The sequence below is a fragment of the Penicillium canariense genome (assembly GCF_028826845.1).
Source record: "Penicillium canariense strain IBT 26290 chromosome Unknown utg000001l_segment0_segment0, whole genome shotgun sequence".
Lineage (NCBI taxonomy): Eukaryota > Fungi > Ascomycota > Eurotiomycetes > Eurotiales > Aspergillaceae > Penicillium > Penicillium canariense.
Window position 1 is genome coordinate 5,668,689 of NW_026622728.1, and position 20,666 is coordinate 5,689,354.

At 53.6% G+C, this 20,666-nt stretch overlaps 6 protein-coding genes across 6 annotated transcripts; 4 read left to right on the forward strand and 2 right to left on the reverse strand.

Moving 5' to 3' along the window:
* Positions 1 to 600: 600 nt before the first annotated feature.
* On the forward strand, positions 601 to 1,951 carry N7482_001920 (arsenic resistance protein; the record flags this gene model as incomplete). Its single annotated transcript, XM_056684045.1, has 4 exons — positions 601 to 901; positions 954 to 1,096; positions 1,150 to 1,236; positions 1,295 to 1,951. 4 exons carry the CDS (start codon positions 601 to 603, stop codon positions 1,949 to 1,951), a joined length of 1,188 nt encoding a protein of 395 aa, XP_056547651.1.
* Positions 1,952 to 2,620: 669 nt separating this feature from the next.
* On the forward strand, positions 2,621 to 3,821 carry N7482_001921 (UbiE/COQ5 family methyltransferase; the record flags this gene model as incomplete). Its single annotated transcript, XM_056684046.1, has 4 exons — positions 2,621 to 2,827; positions 2,879 to 3,380; positions 3,444 to 3,611; positions 3,796 to 3,821. The coding sequence occupies 4 exons, from the start codon at positions 2,621 to 2,623 to the stop codon at positions 3,819 to 3,821; spliced, it is 903 nt and encodes a 300-aa protein (XP_056547652.1).
* A 2,999-nt stretch (positions 3,822 to 6,820) lies between these two features.
* N7482_001922 (putative C2H2 transcription factor (Con7)) lies at positions 6,821 to 8,656 on the reverse strand (the record flags this gene model as incomplete). The annotated part of the gene is made up of 3 exons (XM_056684047.1): positions 6,821 to 7,161; positions 7,535 to 7,715; positions 7,934 to 8,656. The coding sequence occupies 3 exons, from the start codon at positions 8,654 to 8,656 to the stop codon at positions 6,821 to 6,823; spliced, it is 1,245 nt and encodes a 414-aa protein (XP_056547653.1).
* Positions 8,657 to 13,598: 4,942 nt separating this feature from the next.
* Positions 13,599 to 13,966, forward strand: N7482_001923 (uncharacterized protein; the record flags this gene model as incomplete). Its single annotated transcript, XM_056684048.1, is given in 3 exon segments — positions 13,599 to 13,648; positions 13,668 to 13,791; positions 13,832 to 13,966. 3 exon segments carry the CDS (start codon positions 13,599 to 13,601, stop codon positions 13,964 to 13,966), a joined length of 309 nt encoding a protein of 102 aa, XP_056547654.1.
* A 2,223-nt stretch (positions 13,967 to 16,189) lies between these two features.
* On the forward strand, positions 16,190 to 17,426 carry N7482_001924 (SGNH/GDSL hydrolase family protein; the record flags this gene model as incomplete). The annotated part of the gene is made up of 4 exons (XM_056684049.1): positions 16,190 to 16,302; positions 16,365 to 16,497; positions 16,576 to 16,715; positions 16,793 to 17,426. The coding sequence occupies 4 exons, from the start codon at positions 16,190 to 16,192 to the stop codon at positions 17,424 to 17,426; spliced, it is 1,020 nt and encodes a 339-aa protein (XP_056547655.1).
* A 485-nt stretch (positions 17,427 to 17,911) lies between these two features.
* On the reverse strand, positions 17,912 to 20,565 carry N7482_001925 (DEAD-box ATP-dependent RNA helicase DBP2; the record flags this gene model as incomplete). Its single annotated transcript, XM_056684050.1, has 6 exons — positions 17,912 to 18,141; positions 18,186 to 18,347; positions 18,870 to 18,977; positions 19,048 to 20,016; positions 20,080 to 20,297; positions 20,522 to 20,565. 6 exons carry the CDS (start codon positions 20,563 to 20,565, stop codon positions 17,912 to 17,914), a joined length of 1,731 nt encoding a protein of 576 aa, XP_056547656.1.
* Positions 20,566 to 20,666: the final 101 nt, after the last annotated feature.

The following is a 20,666-nucleotide window of genomic DNA, read 5'->3' on the forward strand; positions in this document are numbered from 1 at the left end:
AGTACATGCCGAAGCCGCATTCAGAAGAGATCCCATATTGCTGGAGTCAAAACTACCGTCTGCTCATTTGTTTGGAGATCTCAGGCATTCATTATTGAAAGAAAGCTGCGATCGCAGCAGGTGAGTTAACTGTAATTTCGAGCCAAACTGTCACTGTCATTGAAATAACTTTATATGCTCATTGTATACCTACCTCTTGATAGCAAACTGTATGTCATTCCGACGCTGTGATTGGTCCGGGTGTATGTCATTCCGACGCTATGATTGGTCCGGGTGTTTAGACTCTGCAGCATGGCATCGCTGACAGATCACGAGCCGAGATCCATGCCCCTGTCACACCTCGATTGTGATTGGACAAGATCGGCAGACCATCACTCGCCCTGTATGATTGGCTATCAAAATCATCAGTCTTACTATATTAGGACTAGTGGAGAGATCTGTCAAAGCTCGAGGTTCTGCATATTTAAAAAAACTACTCCGCTACATTGGTGAAGATTTCCGACAATCACTGCTTTATTATTGGAATTTTCATTAGTTCCTTATCGGACAGGAGCCATTTTCAGAGAAGCATCACGCGCATTTGATCTGCTGTTGCTAGAGATGGCTACCAGTCTTCCTCAGGCAGATCTGCCCGCGCAGGCCGAACCAAAATCTCACAACACCACATTGAATGATCAGTCAAAAGATCTCACGACCGAGGATGTCGAAAAACAAACGACAAATGTTTCTGAGGAGTCTATGACCAAGCAATCAACCTTCAAAAGCCTTGGCTGGCTAGATCGTTTCCTGGCCGTATGGATCTTCCTTGCCATGGCCATCGGCATCATACTGGGAAATTTTGTCCAGAATACAGGGCCCGCCCTTCAGAAGGGAAAATTCGTCGGGGTGTCCATTCCAATCGGTATGTACTGAAAATTCCTTACTAATATAGTCTTCTACTAAACTGTTGCCAGCTCTCGGTCTCTTGGTCATGATGTATCCTATTCTTTGCAAAGTGCGCTACGAATCTTTACACCACGTCTTCCGAGAGCGTGCTATCTGGGTCCAAATAGCATTCAGTGTCTTTGTTAATTGGATCATTGCGCCTCTCTTGATGGTGAGACTAATTCGACCCGCCACGGTGAACCTTACTAACATTATAATTCCCAGCTCGGACTGGCATGGGCTTTCCTACCGGATGAACCGGAGCTTCGAGAAGGTCTGATCTTAGTTGGTCTGGCCAGATGCATTGCTATGGTATATTACCATCTCTTTACCTTATGTCCGAACTAGACTAACGTATTATTGCTGATAGGTTCTCATATGGACTGGTCTCGCTGGAGGCGACAATGAATACTGCGCTATCCTTGTTGCGGTTAACTCACTGCTTCAAATGGTGCTCTACGCCCCCTTGGCTATTTTGTTTATCAAGGTCATCAGTCAATCTAGTGGCCAAGTTACACTATCTTACGCCACCGCAGCCAAAAGCGTGGCAGCTTTCCTTGGTATCCCGCTGGGCGCTGCAATTATCACCCGCATGACCCTCCGAAAAATTGCCGGCCCACGTTGGTACGAAGAGGTTTTCCTGAAGTGGGCTGGCCCATGGTCACTCATTGGGCTCCTTTTTACGATTTTGGTGTTATTCGCATCCCAGGGTCGACAAGTGGTCCATCAAATTGTATCAGTGATCCGAGTCTCCGCCCCGCTTATTGTTTATTTCATCATTGTCTTCTTTGTGACCCTTCTTGTTACTTACAAGCTCGGATTTGGTTACAAGCTGGCTGCCACTCAAAGTTTCACCGCTGCCAGCAATAATTTCGAGCTTGCGATTGCTGTCGCTGTGGCAACGTTTGGGGCCGACAGCAACCAGGCGCTTGCTGCCACTGTCGGGCCGTTGATTGAGGTTCCGGTACTGCTTGGCCTTGTTTATGTTGTCAAGTTTATAGCCAAGCGAGCTGGTTGGACGGACTAAAGGAAAGCGAGGGAAATTCCCCGTTCTATGGCTCAATAAAGCTTTCGGGACACTTTCATCTCGTTTCCTATTGCTAGCTACTTTGTTATATTGATGGATCACGATTGAAGGATAGAGCTTAGACGCAGACATAATATTACGCATAATACAGTTATTAATTAATACCAGCCAAAACAGGGATGAACAACACTTGAAATGAGCTATACGACGTTCCGGTGTAAGAAAGGTTGACCTTCAATGTACATAATCTTGAACACTCGCTAGTGGCCCTTCCCTTGTATCAGTTCCTAGGCACCAGGATCCGATCTTCGAGTGACGACTCCTGAGTGATTAAAAAAATAACAGTTGATTGGGCTCCTGCGGAATCACCATCTTATCTCTTGGCATTATGGAATGTGGCTGGGGTCCGGGATATACCCATGACAAATAGGCTTGGCAGTGACATTCCAGTAACAAACGGTGACATACCGGGAAGTATCGATCGTCCAATCAGTGAAAACTGAGAGCTGCCCCTCCCCACATCAACGACGGTATAAACAAGATGTCGCTGAGTCGGCTCCTGATACCACGTGGACGTACTATATATTTAGGCTTGATTACTTTCCGTATCCTTCACTTAACCAACAGACGATTCTATTCTCGCCGTGAGTGAAGCAGAAGTTCAACAGAATGGATTCGGAAGATACATATCGTTGCGTGCAAGACCGCTATGCTGGAGTTGCGAGGCAGACAGACAACGCTCATCAGCCGGGAGACCAGGAACGAAAAGTCGCAAGCGCGTTTGGGTATGATCTAAAGGACCTGCTTTCTATCCCAGAGAACGCGAATTTAGGTGTCAGCTGTGGGAATCCGTTAGCAACGGCGAACCTAGCTGTGGTAAGTACCATCGCCGGTCGCTCCTTGGCGCTGATTTTGATATCCATCCAGGGCGAGGTTGTGATTGATTTGGGTAGTGGCGGGGGCATTGACGTTTTGCTCGCGGCAAAGAAGGTTGGAGCGGAAGGAAAGGCCATTGGTATTGATATGACCAAGGTACACCGATCAGTCCCTACCCGCCTGACTTTCCTTCTTGCTCATAGCCCGCAGGACATGCTGGAATTAGCACGTCGGAATGCCATAAACGCCGGCGCCTCCAATGCTTCGTTCATCGAAGCGTTCATTACTTCTATCCCGTTACCATCGTCCACCGCCGATTGCATCATCAGTAATTGTGTGGTGAACCTAGTACCAGAAGTCGAAAAGCCTCTCGTGTTCCAGGAAATGTTCCGTCTACTGAAGCCGGGAGGTAGGGTGGCAATCAGCGACATCCTAGCGAAACGAGAGCTCCCGATAGAGATCAAGAAGGATCTCTCGTTATATGTTGGCTGCATCGCTGGTGCTAGCCAGGTTGGTGATTATGAAAGATATTTGAGAGAAGCAGGGTTCCAAGGTATTGAAACTGTATTTTCTGGGGTCTTCCTCATATGGTTGTGTACTGACGCGTAGCTTATAGATGCAGTGATTCTGGACAATAATGCTGATCTCAATATTTACAAGGAAATGTGGGAGAAGGAGCAAGCCAACGGGCAGGGCCCTACGGGCTCATGCTGTGGTCCAGTGGAGCACAGCACAAGCCGGGAGGTAAACAATCTTCCGGATGTGGATTTCAACATCTGGACTGGTGAGTCGATCTACAAAGGAACCCAACATCGAGGCGCCACTAATAACTCCCTGCATGGTTCTCTTCCAAAAAGGCTCCTTTAAAATCTTTGCCATTAAGCCTGACACACATGAGTGAACATTCCGTGAATGGGATTCCAGCGCGCTCATGACTTCTGGTCGCAAAATCGAACTATTCAACATAGCTGGTGCGGCGCTGGTAATTCGATAGCTTTGGGCTGAGCCAGTTGACGATTTTCATACTTATGCTACTTAGGCCATCACTTTGTCTCGCATCGGATTCAATATGGACATTCCTTGCGCCATGATCGCGGAAGAAATAACTACAAGGCCTTATTGGCTTTAGCTATTCGTGTTACCGCGAATTCATAATAGCGGGTTGCTTGTCTTCACGATTCCAAGTATTCTCCAAGTAATGTTTCCGTGCCACCATAGAGCATCAGCAGGAATCGAAGTAGATCATTCTCTCTTGCGACTTTCTTCCCACTATTTGAAGCTCCGGTGACGCCGCCACGCCAAGCCTTTCGAATGGTCATAATCATGGCTCAAAGTGCTGGACAGCGGAGAACGCCGGCTCGTGTTCGCGGGTTCAAGCTGCTGCTGATGCCCGACTGCTGATATCGGACTAAGCAGCATCCCGTAGTATCCGCTTAAAATAGGGGTGACTTCATGCAGATACACTCAGCCACAGATCCGGAAGACCCTCCCTTTTAAGACATACTAGCCAAAACGGTATAGTCGGTGAGAAGTACCTCGAGAAGGCTGAAACATTGTTATGAAAAACTTCACAGAAGCCCAGAGACCATTCATCTTCATATCGCCGTCCAAAGTGAACATTTTCTCTCACAGCCACGCCCGAAGTACCTGGGCCTGTAGATGGCGGTTAGACTCCAAGCGCCCAAGTGAACCCGTCCCAGATAAAACCGCCTAACTCTATCCTGCGCGTAAATCCACTGTGATCTGCAGGGTACATGCCACGTGGTGGTCGGGCCCACTAGCCTTGATTACAAGCCCGTTCGCGCAAACCATGCAGGGGTCCGAGGGCGCAGCCTCGACGTGCACGTTGTATGCATTACAGGCGACTTGCACTAGCCTGGGCGTGGCATGTACTCCCACCCATCTCGCATCTCGCATCTCGCATCTCGGGAGAGAACTCCCCGGTTCCAGAAGATCGGACGCCCATGACATGACTCGAAGACAAGCACAGGCCACCTCATAGATAATTCCGGTATCTTCAATGTATACCGCAATGCCTTCCAAAAACGACACTGTTCTCACAGCCAAATCCAATCACCAATCACCCCTCCAAGCCCAGCTCCAATCCATCAGCATCAGGCCAAACAGCCACACCCGCACCAGCCCCTAAACCCCGCCATCAAAAGCGGAAGCAGAAGCAGAAATCCGAACAGAAAAAAAAGAAAAGACAATCCGTCTCACCCCATCCCACTCCAAATTCCGCGCTAAACCCGAGTCCCCTGTCACACCCCGTTCCTGCACCCGATACTCTAGCATAAGCGCACAACCCCAGCTAGCCTGGTACCCAAGCCTCGGCTAGCCCAGCCAAGGGAGCAGTGGAGTACGGCACTAAAGCTCGCAAGACGCTAGCTCAACGGCGGGGCTAAAGCAGCCTTATTGCCAAAATTACCGCGACGGCGCCGTTGTACCGAGTATGGTACGGGAGTACATGGTTCGGTTCGGTTTAGTTTAGTTTGGTTTTCTCGTGTGGCGTGGTGACGTCCGTGGGGTGGTGGGTGGTGGCGCCGTAAGGCTTGAGCTTAGGGTTGCGTTTGTACTGTACTTGTACAGTGAAAGCGTGCCTAGTGGGGTGTTCGTGTAGTGGCTATGACAGGACTAGTGTGGTCCGGGGGGAATGGGGTTCTGTGGTTGTTTGCAAACTCTGACGGGAACTGCTACTTTTCACGGTCACGGTCACGGTCACGGTCCCGCCTGGCTCTTTTACGCTGGGAGGATAGTACCGCAGAGCAACGTCCAGCAAAAGAACGGGCTAGTTGGCTTTCTGACAAGTCCTACAAAGACCCCAGGCACAGTCCAAATCTCTTCATAACTGACGTATCCAAGGCAAGCAAGCGAAAGGGGAAACAAGGGGAACAAGATAATGCACAATACATTCTAGGCTCACGGCCCAGCACCGTATAATGTACGTTAAAGTAGCGTAGAAAAAGGGAAGATAGGCAGGGGACGCCTATGACAAAGACGCGAACCCCACAAAAGCAAGCTTCCAGACAGAGACAAGCAAAGGCGCAAAAGGAACAAGGTGAACAACGAAAACCCCCGTAAGGAAAAAAGAAACAGAACAAAAAACCCATTTTAGGAGAATGCCCGCATGAGAAACAGGGTCACGGAAAAGGGACATGGAACAAGCATACAAAGAGGCATTGATGATGGATGCAAAAGGAGAAAACCAAAAACAAGACCAAACCCCAAGAAATCCGCCACCCAACCGTTCCGGAAGCCAAACCGAGGCAGACTGGCAGCGCTGAATTTAGAACGGACCCAAAGAAAAGGAAGGATCAGCACCCTCTCCCAGAGCAGAAAAGGAGAGGTGTATTCTGTCCCGTTTATTTCCCTCAGCAAAGCCGTCACGCATAACTCTAATACAAGAGGAAAGAGGAATTCGGAACTCGATTCAAAAGGAACCAGCAGAGGAAACACATCGGAAAGCCACTCTTTGACTGAATGCATTCAAGCCACAAGTGCATGGTATCATGGGTAGGGAAAAAAAGGGAAGCGGACCAACGTAATAGCGGTATCCGGAAGAACATCCGGCGAGGACATGACATGAGTCAGGCAATGGGATATCGTGATTAGAAAGAAACACAGAGCAGAGCAGGTACAGTGATTAGAAAGGAAAAAAAGAGGCAGCCACACGACAGGAAGGAGATGGGATGCAGATTCCGTCCCAGCGTGGGAATGGAGAGGCATGGCTCGGCAGGGGCGAATTATGTAGAATTATTGCGGGTAGCTGGGCGAGTGCGTCTCTGAAGAAGCCGTAGCGGACAGTAATCAGCTGACCGATTCCTGGAAGAATGGGTGGAAGATGGCATGGCGAGATGTGTCGGAGACCGAAAGGGAGAGAGAAAAGATCCCATCCAATAAAGTTAAACAAGGGGAGAGGAGAGATGAAGAGGAGGGTTTGATTTCTCGATCCTTGGCAGAGAAACACAGGTGGCGATGCTGGCTTGCTGATTTTTACTCACGTTGCTGGTACACGGGACCGCTCTGGTAGGGGGAGTGAGGGTAGTTGGGAGGATAGCCCATCTGCCCGTTGCTCTGGTAGACCATGCCACCGCCGGGGGCACCGTACTGGCCGGGGACCTGGCCGTCGGCGGGCTGGTAGCCGATGGGAGGGAGCTGAGGGCGAACACCGCCAGCATAAGAGGGAGGCTGACCACCCTGGGAGGGGTCGGAAGGACCGGGGGCCTCGACCTGACCAGCCTGGGCGGCAGCGCGCTCGCGCTCCTCAGCGGCCTTGCGCTGAGACTCTTCCTCCTTCTTGCGGGCCTTCCATTCCTTGCGAATCTCCTTGAATTCTGAAGAGGAATGCCAGTCAGCATGGGCATATCGAGACGGCAAGGTAGCACAGGGCAAGACTCAGGGGAGGGGAGGAGGAGGGGTGGTGTTGGGGTTGGGGGGCGAAGAGGGCGGCGAGGTGCGGCGCAAAGCAAGTGCCCGCTAGGTAGAAAGGGATAAGGTAGGCAAGCTTAGACAAGCTTAACCTCCACGCCGTCGGCCACGCTACTGCGGCCCCGCGAAATCTAGTGTAACTCACTAGCGCGTAGTTTCCGGCGCTAACCCAATCCAGCCATTTGCGACAAACACGAAATCGCGACAGAAACACCTCGGGCAACTCTCCGGGGACGCGGGAATACGGAGAAACAGGCAACGATGGACCATTGAACTCACCTTCGGGAGTGCGTTTGGCACCGTGCGACTGCATCGTCACGTGTGCGTTCAAGTGGTTCAGCGTCCCATACGCCTTCTCACAGCCGTTCCATCCACACTTGTACATGCGCTCGATTTCCTCGTACCGGCGGCGGGGACGCTTGTGCTGCTGGGCGCCCGGGATGGGGACGAAAGAGTAGACCTGTGGCACAGAAAGCGCAAAACGCGTCAGCGAAGCCCCACAGAGATTGACGCGCAAAATCCCAATTCGCGCGGAACACAGGCAAGGCATTGTTTTTGACGATCCCTGGGAGGCGACGACTTCCAGAAGCGAGTCGTAAAGCCCAGAGCGCGTCCAACACAACGGCAAGGAAAATACAGAAAGCTTCCGGAAGTCCGCCGGAATCATCAAAAACATACCTGGCTGGCAGGGCGCGGCCCTGCGGATGCAGAAGGGGAGGCAGAACCAACCGTAGTAGCAGCCGGGGAGGCATACGGCCCCGGCAGACCGTGATGTTGCTGTCCATAGCTATGTGGCCAGTCTGGGCGCGCGTACATCTGATGCGGCGGAGGCGGATGGCCCTGGTACTGGGCCATGTCGTGTCCCTGCGGCTGGTAGGGCGAGTAGGGGGGCGGATAGGGGGGGCTGTTGGCCGGGAGCGAGGGATCTAAAGGGACAGCCGCGTCAGAGGGGAAGCTCGAGGAGGGAGGAGCAGCATCAGGGCTGCGCGGGGTCATCGCAGGAGGCATGGGCGTGGGCAGGAACGGACTTGTTGCTTGAGCCATACCGGGCGCACCGCCGGGTTGGGAGTTGGGCGCGTAGGACTGTGGGCGCGGCAGGTAGTCCTGGTATGCAGGCGAGCGAGCCGGCGGCGGGTTCAGGCCGTACTCGGGCTGAGGGGTATTGGAGGAGGATATGTTGGCCGGGCGAACCTCGAGCTGCGGCGTGTGCGAGTACTGGGGGCGCTCGGGTTGCGGGGTGTGAGCGTAGTGAGTGGTAGCCGCAGTAGCAGCAGCAGCAGAGGTCTGGTCTGCAGGTGGATGGGAATGTTCAGAATGCTGGCCGAGAGGTGAATGTGACGGGTGTGGTGGTGGGTGGTGCGAACCTGACTGTGCGTACTCGGAGGTGGGTCGGTTGTCCATATAAAAAGTCGAGGATGCGCGCGCGCAGGAGAGTTTTGCCTTCCGATCCGAATTGGGAGAGGGGGGGGAAGAAGAGAGGGGGGCGGATCAGTTCCAGGGGAGGCAACTGTTATTGTTCCCGCGTATTTTATTTTATGCTTTTTTCCTGCAGACGCGTCGGCCACGGCGTCAGCGCGGGAATTGGGGGACGAGAGTGGTGGTAGAGGGAAGAACGGGCACGACGAGGGAATCGGGGAAATTGACGGGGCACGTTGCACGCAAGGGACCAACCGACGAGACTCGCCACGTTAAAAATCGTGGCTTGCCTGCGGTTGCTCCTCCACATCGACTCGATTCGCCCACTTGATATGGAATGCCAGACTTACCAGGTGAGTAGTGACAGGAATCACCAAGGTGAACGGGTTCTCGCGCAGATCCTGGTCGTGGTGGAGTAGGGACGAGCGGAGATTGACGCGTTATCCAAGCGCGTCCAGGCGGTATCAGCTTGAGGATGTCTTGCAGCGGTGACGGAAAGCACGGGACAATCGCTGAGGAGGGGGGAAAGAGAGAGTTAAAGAAGAATCAGGACCGGGGGGGGAAAGATATTGGGGGGGGGAGAGAGGAAGGATTTGAGGTTGCGGAAGTCTCGAAGTACAGAGAGTTCCGGAGTCCAGGAAATAAGGTCAGGGCGGAACAAAAAACCAAAAAGCAAGAGGGGGATCAGAGTGATTCGACTAGTTAAAAGCGTTCAAGCACGATCAGAGCAAGGCAGGCCTGCTGGTCCTCGTGGGATGCGAAAGAGCGTACTCCGTACAGGAGAGCGCACTGGGTACGGTGGGCCCGGTGGAGCGGTAATTTTAGTGCGCGTTCTTACATGATGATTACCTAGCGCTGGCGGAGGAATTGGGGTCCTACGACTTGCGCGAGATGCTCGTTCGACTTTCTGGAACTGCTTAATTCTATCTGATGCTTCTCGCTCGGTTCTCTCGACTTTTCTGTTTTTTTTTTGGGCTCGCTTGATTTTCTATCTTCGATCTTCTATCTTCTATCCTTTATCTTTTATCTTCGGTCCACAGGCAACAACGGAGATGCGACCCCGCCCTGGAAGCGGACCGCGAGATCAAGCGGGAACCAAAATAAAATGAACAGGAAATGGAAATGGAAAATGAAAATGAATGGCATAATTCCCCCAGCCCTCAATGGAGTCGCATAGTATCATGATAATCAAAACAACTCCCGCTGAAGTCATGGGCGACAATCATGATCATTATTTCCTGCATTACCAGTTCCATCTCGATTTAATTGGATTTTAATTTTGGGCTGGCCGTCGGACCATTCCCTTTTCCACACAATCCTCCGAACTGGACGCGGATTTCCTGGATTGGCCCCCTTTCCCCTCACTATCCGGCTAAGTATTCCCAATTGCCTTGTCCGTGTGATGGCGGAATTTTGATTTTTATTTTGATTTGGATTTTTGCACCTGATAAAGCGGATCCCAGGAAGAGAAAAAAAAAAAAAAAAAAAAAAAAAGGGGGGGGGGGGAAGTGGCGATATGATTCAATGCAGAACAATCGTGCATCTCTCGTCTTCTTCGCAGCAATGCCATGGATTACTTTTCTGCTGGGCAAGATCCGATTGAGGTTGAACGTCAGGCCCGTAGTCACTACACCATACCGAGTCTAGTCCACAGGTTGACAAGTCAGTTTAGCCTCCCATCCGACTAGTCTACCCGCACGCGTCTCTGGACGAGTGAACCTAGCGTCTGCGCTCCGTGGGTACCAACCAAGATCGCTTGTCCAGAGGAGTGGGAGAGGTCCCAGGGGCAAAACAGAAAACCGCATAGTGGGAAGAGGGGAAGGGGCCAAGACGGTGCTAGGCAATGGCGTGCCCGAGGAACCTCAACGGGGGCGATGGAAACGAGCCCCAACCCGGTTTAGCGGCAGGTGCTGGATCCAGTCGTAGACCGGAACAGCCCCGAGCTACTCCGAAAATAGGACTAGTGCAGGCCGGGGGAAGCAGAAGCGATGGCACTCGGGAAGACCAGGGCTAAGGGGAGGTCTAAGGCTAGCGTGGACGCAAATGGCGGGCAGGCGAGTGGGGAGGCTCCGGTGGGTATCGTCGCCTTTTGGGTTTAGTCCCAAAGTCTGCTTCGGAAAACTTTGAAAGCCGAGCGGCGGTTGGAGCCGGTACCTTCTCTTCCAGGTATTTCTTCTGGATAATTCCGAATACAGTGCTGGACATGGGATGTTGGAAGTCCGTCCAGTGTCCTCCAGTTGCGTGGTCTGAGATCATTCGTCGGCTGTCTCTGTGTTGCTTTTGGTGATGTAGTGATGTCTTGGACCTGAACTGGGCCACTGGACAGGTCCAGTATGGTTGATATGGACGATGACATGGGCCTATTGACAGGCGTCGATAAGCCGGTGGTCGGCGGGGCGGGGTATCGGTACACCTCAGAGATGGGGGCCCTCCACCACCACGCAGGTACTGATACCGCCTCTCCCTCCGACATGCGCTGTCCCCGTCGAGAGCCAGGCTGCTTCACGGTCTCTCTCGGCGGCAACCCCTGAGCCCATTCATTCCCAATGATCTGTAATATCCATCGACGATAGATGGTACCATGGACGACCAGGACACTCTACCTCTACTCCGTAGGAGGATGACATGGCTCTCGCGTAACCCTGAAGCACAGACGATACCTCAGGGACCGGTGGAGTAGAACAGCAGCAACAGGACTCCACTGTCCGTGTTCGGAGGCTATCTGGCCCATGGTGCCTCACGGATGATATGATTCTGTTTATGCAGGAATGGGCGCGTCTGCGCCGTGGATATGGAATACGACGACCGCCTGGAACTGGGACTCCGACGGATCCAATGCCGCGATTGCGCTCCCCCTTTTTCCCTGGCGGTAAGCAAAGCACGATGAATGGATAGACAGCATAGGCAGGAGGGTCCCACGGCAATCATCCTGCTGGGGTCGGTGGTTTTCGGGCCGGAGAGGAGCGCCGTACTCGTACTCTGTTGATAACGTGGTACCGTGGTTCTCAGCGTCCCTGCTGATGACTGGGCCACGGGGTGAATGTTTAATTGTCGTTTTTAATTATAGCATTACATTCAGGAGACGCCGACTCCGTACACCTTGTTTGGCCCCAACGGGCAAGGGGGGGGGGGGGGGTTTGCTTGGCCCCGTGGAATGTCCGGCCACGATCCCGTCATTGGTCACCGCTCATAATCACGTTTCCATTATGTACTTACTCCAGATTAAGGCCGTCTCCTCAGCGGAGGTATCGGCGGCTCTCCGGAGCCTGGCAGTCGGAGTCGCTGGACCATTTAGTAAATCACGCTTCTGTCTCCGCAGCCCGGGGAGTCAGTGTGGACGGACATATCCCAGCGGGAATTCACCCTTTCTCCCGGCTCCCCTGCCAGCTTCGTGGAAATGTACCCAAGTGGAACCTCGGCGTATAAGGGCGGTTCGCCACGTCCAGGTCCACGAGAGAGGAAGAAATTGGAATATCATGAGAATCACCCAGATGCAGAACTACTGCAAGGCTCGCTCCCATCTCGGAAAAACGCCTCCTCCTTGTCTCTCCGTGCGCACGGTGATTGGCGTGATGCGGGTGGGCTGGATCTCACCCCCGCGCAGGCGGAACCTGTTCATCCACTGCCGGTGAAGATGAAAAAAAAATACCCAGCAGCACAGGGGGGGGGGGGGGGGGGCCGGCGGTTTGACCCGGACGCCGATGTCCTCCACATGCTTGATCTGTTCTTTGCCGGGGCCTTGTGTTTCTTTCCGTTACGGTCCTGATGTGTTGGGGTGCTAGGCTTCAATTTGTCCCCAAAAACACCGCAAGGCCAGATAGACAGACAAGCTACGGCCGAGCTCGCGGGAGTGCTGCGCGGTCGGCAATCCGGGCTGGCTCCGCTATCGCGTCGCGCTCGGTGGGACCTCCGCGGAGAGCTCCGTGGTTGGGGCAAAGACACAGCGAGACCAGAGAGGGGGTCCAGGGCCAGAAACAGAGAGAGGGTACGGGTTATCAGGGCTCCCAGGGTCGGGATGATCGATATCAAATCAATATGGCGCGCTGGCCATTGGACGCCGCAGCCGCAGGGCTCCAGTACGCGGGATACAGAGGCCATGCTGGGCGTGCTGGGCGTGCTGGGCCTCGCTGGGCCTCGCTGGGCCTCACGGGGCCTCACTGGGTCTCTGTAACCTCGGACGATCACTCCGAAGTGGGCTCCAGCTTGTCCCCAGTTTTCATGTCCACGCCACGTCCACCGCTGCGCGCGGGCTGTCGATCGAATCAGCGCCCTGGCGGCGTGGCAGCGACGAGCGAACAATGCTTGGCATAGACGGGGCCGTCCTTCGCGGTCGACTCTAAATGTCTCATGTGGTTGGGGTACCCGTCCTTGGGGTCTCCCTGCACTTCGCGACGTGATGAGGCGCTTTCGGCGGCTGTGGTCTATTGACCCAGGTGCCGAAAGGGGGTTGGCGCAAAAGCACCAGAATGGACGCAAAGGTCCCCAGGACCAGGTACTCCGTCGGCACGTGTAAGTGTCGCGAGATGGACTGGTCGAGGCACGGCTATACTCCGGATAAAGCGTCGATGGGGACAGAATGAAGGCTTACCGGACTCCGTATACGATCAATACGCGGGACAGGACGAGCCGGTCAGCTATCCTCTGGGCCTCCCGCTAGTGATGATCCCCCAGGCAAGACAGGGAAATAAGATACCAAGCTGTCAGGACTTAGTGGGAACCGGGGCTGGTCTGCCGCGACCGCCAGCACCGCAGAGCTGCCGAAGGTACGGAGGTACCATCATACCATCAGGGCCATCGGATAGACGCCCGTGCTCAGGGTTAGTCCACTGTCACCCGTAGTCTCCTCCGTGGCCCACTTCGCCCAATCTCCCGTCTCCGCCCGCGTCCAGTCTGGCACTGGGGCCAGTGCAGCCTGTGGTCTTGGACCATGGCCAGTGCGGACCCGAACATTACAGATGGGATGCTACGCCGTACACGGTAAGTCTTACCCGCCTAGCCTTCGGCAGATCGAATTAGGCCGTGAAGCAATCGTAACGACGCGAACCATCCCAGATGGTGATCATGTCGACTGTTCGTCTCGGAGCTTCCTTTCCCTCCCGGGTCCGTTGGGCATCACCCCGGTACGACCCATGGGTTGCGGAATCTTTTCCCCCTCGAGAGGATGGCCACGGAATGAGCGACTACTCGGGATGTGGGTTGGGATGGACAGACGAGTGGAGGACGGAGTACTCCGTCGATAGCAGCCAGCCAGCAACAGCTTCAGCACAAAACACGACAGGAAACCAGAAGAACTAAAATAAATACAGGTACAAGCAGCCACTGGGCTAGATCCTTTCAGTCAAGGATCCAAATCCCGACCGACAGGGGGGTCACATCAGTCCGGGACAACTGAATCCAACAGTAACTGCAAAACAGTCCGCAATTCAATCAATTATCATACTCAACATAGCGTACATCAGAACAACTGGATCAATGGGGAATCATCATCGATAGGTAATCTTCCGCTGCGGCCCCCCCCCCCCCCCCCCCGGGTCCTCGTCCAATATTAACCGTGCCGGGCGAGTCGAATCTCCTTCCCCTGCGCATATCGTGGGTGGAGTATCCTGTTTGCACTGTGGCTGCACGATGTCAACGCCATTGGGCCGGACGTCTGGAGCAAAGACAAATGAAAGTCCCGGCGGACGCAGAACGATTCTAGTCATATAATACCCATACTCGTCAGGCTCACCACAGTAGCCCTAGTGATGACCAGCCGAACCAGCCGAGCAGGAGGTTACATTTGCCATGCATATTCTACGGCCGCTCGGTACAGCTGGACAGCGCGACGTGCAGCAGTCGAATGGGGTTAGTGAGGAGATCCAATGGCCCTCCACGTAACAAGGATAAAAGGCACGAGTATGGCGTATTACCGCATGACCAGGGAGAGGGGGGGGTTTGAAGGAGGACCTCTTACACTGCCAGTGCGAGTGCAATCCTGGCGCAATTGCGCCTGGATTCATGCAGGTCCTTCTCCACCCTGGACTCTGAACTCTGATATACCAGAAATCCGGGAGTCAGGGGAGCCTGGACCAGGCACGTCGCGGTAGCTCTTCTACCTTAGTCCCGCTCTCTAGCGTTGCTTCGGGTCGCGTAGCGTCGAAACGAGGCCATTGATACGGCGTACGGGGAATACGTCAACGGTGCGGAGTGCGGTCTAGTGTCTCATTTTGTGGCAGGGGGCGTGCTGCACGTTGCTGACTCGGGTGTTTTGGAGGCGTGGTGGTTGCATGCGGGAGAGAAGCTTTGGGGCCGATGCATGCGCGAGACGCATCCGCTCGGCAGTCGGTGCAGGTATTGGGTTTCCTGCTCCTGTGCCCCGTACATTAAGCGGGGGGAAAGGAGGGGCCCGGCCCAATTTTGGGGGCTCGGCAATGCAATGCGATGCAGGAGGGCTCGGTTCGACGACTGGTTTACGGAGTAGAGGTCTTTGTCTTGCGCATGGTGGTCGGCGATCATAGCCGGTCACCGTGTACACCGGTGTACCGCCAGTGCCTTGTTTTCGGAGAATGATGACTTGTCATGACTTGTCACGGAGGATGAATTCATGATTACGATCTCAACAGGATTTGAGGCCTGAGGTACCTATTGTAGTGCCCCAGCATTGACTCACAACTCGAATAGCAACCAAGTCCCCTCGCCAGGACCAACCCAGGCCGAAGCCGGCACCATCCCCACAGTCGCCACACTTAGCGTGCTCTTGTTTACTTTTTCCACATTGCACCTCAAGACGTTGTGAAACCGACTAGGAGCGCTGAATCCACTAGCATCAGCACAGCCTCTCCCGGTGGGCCGATTAAGCATAAATCTCAATGGGCCACGAGCTAGCATCTCAACGATCTCCGATAAACCGCTAGACTATACTATTTACGGGGCTTGTGAAACCTAGTAAAGTTGACACATCGAACGATCAGGCGCTTGAGCCAAGTGGGATTAGAATGTGCCTTAGGGCTGATGCTGGTAAGATATATATCACGGGCTACGAGGTATACCGGGGAGATGGCCCCGTCACCACCCCAACGTTCAGACGTTCGTACTGTGGTACTTTTTCCGGTTCCGGTCAATGGGCTTTGTTGATTTGACTGTATCCATGCCAAGAGATATTTCCGATAATGATTTGTGACAGTTGAGTCATCTTGCTCCAATTTGAACCAAGCCTTCCATGCGATGATGTAGTTGAAGAACCCACGCAATGACTCGACTTGCCGTAATCTCCCACATATCTATGGAGATCTTCCCATGCCTCGGTACGCTGTGAGCGACGGAAAAATATCTTCCGTCTTCGTACAGCATTACCCCGGGTGTAGGACCGATTGCGGGGTTGAGGCACTCCCTCCAACCCGGAATGAATGCATATATGGAGACGTATGTAAATAAAATCGGAACCCGCGAAGACCGTTGCACAGCCCAGAGTACCCCTCGGACCCAAAATCAAATAATACATTGGATTGAATTGAATCGTCAGTTCAACTCGATTCGAACATGCTGTGGGCCCCAGAACTGATGCTGACGCTTCTTCCTTTCGCTGCATACAACACGGCATCCCCAATATCGAGGGCAAGAGACAAATTCGACTGGTCATCCCAAAGGGCACTGTAAGTACTCATGCCCCTGACTGGACCAAAAATTTGGCGGACTCTATCGGTAACATCCGAAGAATTGCATTTGGGGACTCCTACACCTACGTCCAAGGAACCCATGGGCTCCAGAATTACAGCTTCATTGGCGATCAATTGAATTTTGCATACGACGCACAAACTCTGCTCTCGAACAAGATTGTGCAAAATCAAGTCTGTCATTGCCATCCCTGCTCACCAATCGCACTATCAGGACAATCCAGTTGACATGACATCTCATTCTGCCTCCAGACCGCATCCGCAGAAGGAGGCCCAAACTGGGTCGAGTACCTTACAAAATGCGGCCTTCAACCAGGCCTGACGTCGCCGAAACACTGCAAAAAGCAGCTCTGGGACTTCGCTTTTGCCGGGGCAGACATTTCAACAGAATAGTACGCCCTCATGAGAACTTCTCTGTTCTCCCCCTAGGAATGATTTGTGATTTGATCCTAATAATTTCCCATCAAAGCACACCTCTCCACCACAACTTCACCGTCTCCCTCGTGAACCAAATAACACAATTCAAGTCCTACGCCGCTCCAGTGCTCCAGCAGTTCCTGCCACCCTCGCAATCCCTAGTCGCAGTCTGGATTGGCATCAACGACGTCGGCGATAGTTCAAAGTACGCCGTCGACTTCCCAACCTTCTATGCTAACCTTACGCGCACACTGTTCACCTCCGTAAACGAGCTGTACGATCTAGGCTATAGATCCTTCCTAGTCATGAACCTGCCGCCGCTGGACCGGACACCAGGAAATCAGGCGACGAGCACACCGCATCCCAATGCGACGCAGGTGGCGTGGTATAACGATGCGCTGGCGGAGAAGGCAGAGCTGTTTAGACGGGTGAAGGGTGATGTAGAAGTGCGAGTGTTTGATGCGCATGCGAGGCTGAGCGCGATGCTAGACGAGCCGGGCGAGTATGGGATTGTGAACACGACGAACTTCTGCGCCGGGTACGATCAGCCTGACATTGAGACAAATTACCGCGCATACGGATGTCCGACGCCGCTGGAGACGTATTTCTGGTTTAATTCGGGGCATATGACGAGCCATGTGCATCGTATACTGGCTGCGGAGCTGGAGGATTGGTTGCAGGGGTAGATGGGGATGAGACGATGCGCCAACTGTACAGGCGGACGATGATACACCACGGAGCCTACGTTGCTAAGGTGTGGAACTGAAAGAAAGCATAGGAACAATGAAAAGATAATTCAATTATGCACATACACACTGCACTACCACATCGGAGGTACTCACCGAGAGACCTCAAGACAGGAAGAGAGAGAAGAACACTTTTGCGGATAATCAACATGTATGAATTGGCCTGGGAGATCCAAGCTCTAGGATTTGCGGGAAGCTGGCAACGAAGATCCGGTGTTGAGGAGCTCGTCGACAAGAGCCTCAAATCGAGACCGATAAAAAATCATGTAAGACTGTCTATGACATCGAAAAGTAACGCCGTCCGAACCGAATTACGCAGGGAAACCAAGATGAAGCAAGAACATAAGGAAGTCTACCAGTTGACGCAAGACAGCGCAAGTTCAGATGAACCGCACGAGCGCGGCAGCGAACGAACGGGGGGTGTTTTACCAACGACGGGCATCGCCGAGGGGAGCAGCGTTGGAGGCAGTGAAGCTGCCGCCACGGCCACCGCCGCCACCACGGCCACGGCCACGGCCACCCCAACCTCCACGGCCACCCCAGCGGCCACCACCGCCGCCACCACCGCTGTAGCGGACCATCTCAGCGAGACGGGGGTCAATTTGCTGCTTGGCCTCAGTGAGAATGGTGACCAAGTCACGAGCCTGCTTAGAGTCTGTAGGAAAAGAGAAGAACGGTTAGATGTCATGCGAAACGGACCAGGGACAGTCTCGGGGGCAATAAACAACTCACTTTCAGTGGTAAAGAAGGTGATGGCGGTACCCTTGGCACCAGCACGGCCAGTACGACCGATACGGTGGACATAGTCCTCCGAGTTGTTGGGGTAGTCATAGTTCAGGACATGAGTGATGTCGCGCACATCTTTTCAAATAGGGTCAGGTTAGCATAGTGCATTAGTGGGGTAAAGCAATTGTGGCCATATAGGGCCCTTTCTCAGTCGTGCAGGACTTGATGCATCACTGCTCTCGGATCGAGACTTCTTTTAAGAAAGTTCCCGGGGAAGCGAGTCCATGGGATGGCGGTGAAATCGTGGTCCTAAGAGTAACCTTGGAAATGCAGCTTTTTCAAACAGAACAAGAACAATGCTGAGATGTGAAGACTCCAACTCGCTTACGAGTTTCTGCAACAAAGGAGTCGGAGAAATCCTGTCAGACCTGCTTTCTGCTACACTGCACTGTGAGTCCAAGGTCCTCTCTGGTCATGGAAAACCATTTGAGATGACCCGAAGTTCCGCCTGGACGAAGTCGTGTTTACACCAACATGCTTCGGGAGAGAGTTGAGCACCGTGCCATTGTGTTTTCAACATCAACACGGGTGAGTGTTCTCAAGGGCCCGTTTTAAGGGGAGGGGGGGGGAGGGGAGGGGGTTGCAATTTATTCATACCGATACCACGGGAAGCCACGTCGGTGGCCACCATGATGGGGCTCTTGCCCTGCTTGAATTCGTTGAGGACCCAGTCACGCTCCTGCTGCTGCTTGTCACCGTGAATGGCTGCAGAGATACATGTTAGTAACTGTAACAGAAATCGAGGCAAGACGAGGAGAGGAGAGGGGAGACATACACAGCGCGGGCCATCCGTCCTGGCGAAGGAAGCGAGTAATTTCGTCAGCGATACGCTTGGTACCAGTGAAGATGAGAATCTTGTTGGAGCGATCCTCCATAATCTTCTCCATGTGCTTGATCATGCGGTCACGCTTCTCGAAGTCCGACATAATTTCAACGATTTGGGTGATGCGGTGGTTAGCGGACAGGTCCATAGAACCGATGTTAACCTGAATGTAGTCGTTCAGGAAGTCCTTGGCAAGCTGACGGACCTCCTTGGGCCAGGTAGCGGACCACATGCAGGTCTGACGGTCAGGGCGAATCTGGCCAATGATCTTGCGAATCTGGGGCTCGAAACCCATGTCCAGCATACGATCAGCCTCATCAAGGACAAGGTAGGTGACACGGCGCAAGTTGGTGCGGCCAGCCTCCAGCATGTCAATCAGACGACCAGGGGTGGCAATGCACACCTCAACACCGCGGGACAGGTCACGAATCTGGGGACCCTTGGGGACACCGCCGTAGACACAGGTGTTACGGATGCGAGAGGACTTGCCGAACTTGCTGATCTCAGTCTGAATCTGAACAGCAAGCTCACGAGTGGGAGCCAAAATAAGGACAATGGGGCCATCACCCGGGGCCAGGAGAGGCTGGGCGTTGATGTGAACAATAGCGGGAAGACAGTAGGAGAGGGTCTTTCCGGAACCGGTCTCGGCGATACCGACAACGTCGCGTCCAGAGAGAGCCATGGGCCAACCCTGAGACTGAATAGCAGTGGGGCGTTCAAAGCCCTGAGCCTTAACCTCGGACAGGACGTATTGGGGGAAGCCAGCCTCATCGAAGTTCTCGACGGGGCGAGGGACACCGCGACCCTGAACGGCCATCTCCATCTTCTTGCGGAAGGCCTCAACATCAGCATCTGAGCGGGCGGAGACATCGGGGTGCTCCTTGTAGAAGGACTTCTCGAACTTGGGAAGGGTGTTCATGTCTGAACCGTTTTTGTTAGTATTTCTGCGATCGAAGATAATCCTGTATTAGGCACGAGACTTACCCCAATCCTGGACCTTCAGGCCGGCGCCAAGGTTAGACATGCGGTCACCACCAGCACCACCGAAACCACCACCACCGCCGCCGTAGCCGCCACCGCGACCACCGCCGTAGCCACCACCACCACCGCTGTAACCACCACCGCCGCCGCCGCCGTAGCCACCCCCGTTGGAGTAGCCGCCGCCGCCGCCGCCGGAGTAGCCGTTGTCACCACCGCGGGAGCTACATGAATAGAGAAAGTCAGTACAAGTGTCAACTTGCTGTGGGATGATGAGTTTTCAGTGTCGGCAAGTGGACGTGGCAAGGCCTGATTCAGGCCAACAGCAGTCCGATGAGCTCAGTCTCCCAGCAATGAGACCAGGCGCATCCATCACTATAAGACACACGAAAACAGGGCGCACAGTATAATTATTACTGTGAGGGTCCTTTGAGAGAGAACAACTTACCGGTAGGAATCGCCGCCGCGCGAGTTTCCACCACTGTAAGACATGATGGAGATTTGTGTGCTTTCTGTTTTATTGAGGAAATGAGAAAGTATCGTAACAGAAGGTCACAGGAGAAAAATGGAGAAGAGAAAAAGAATGGGGGAAG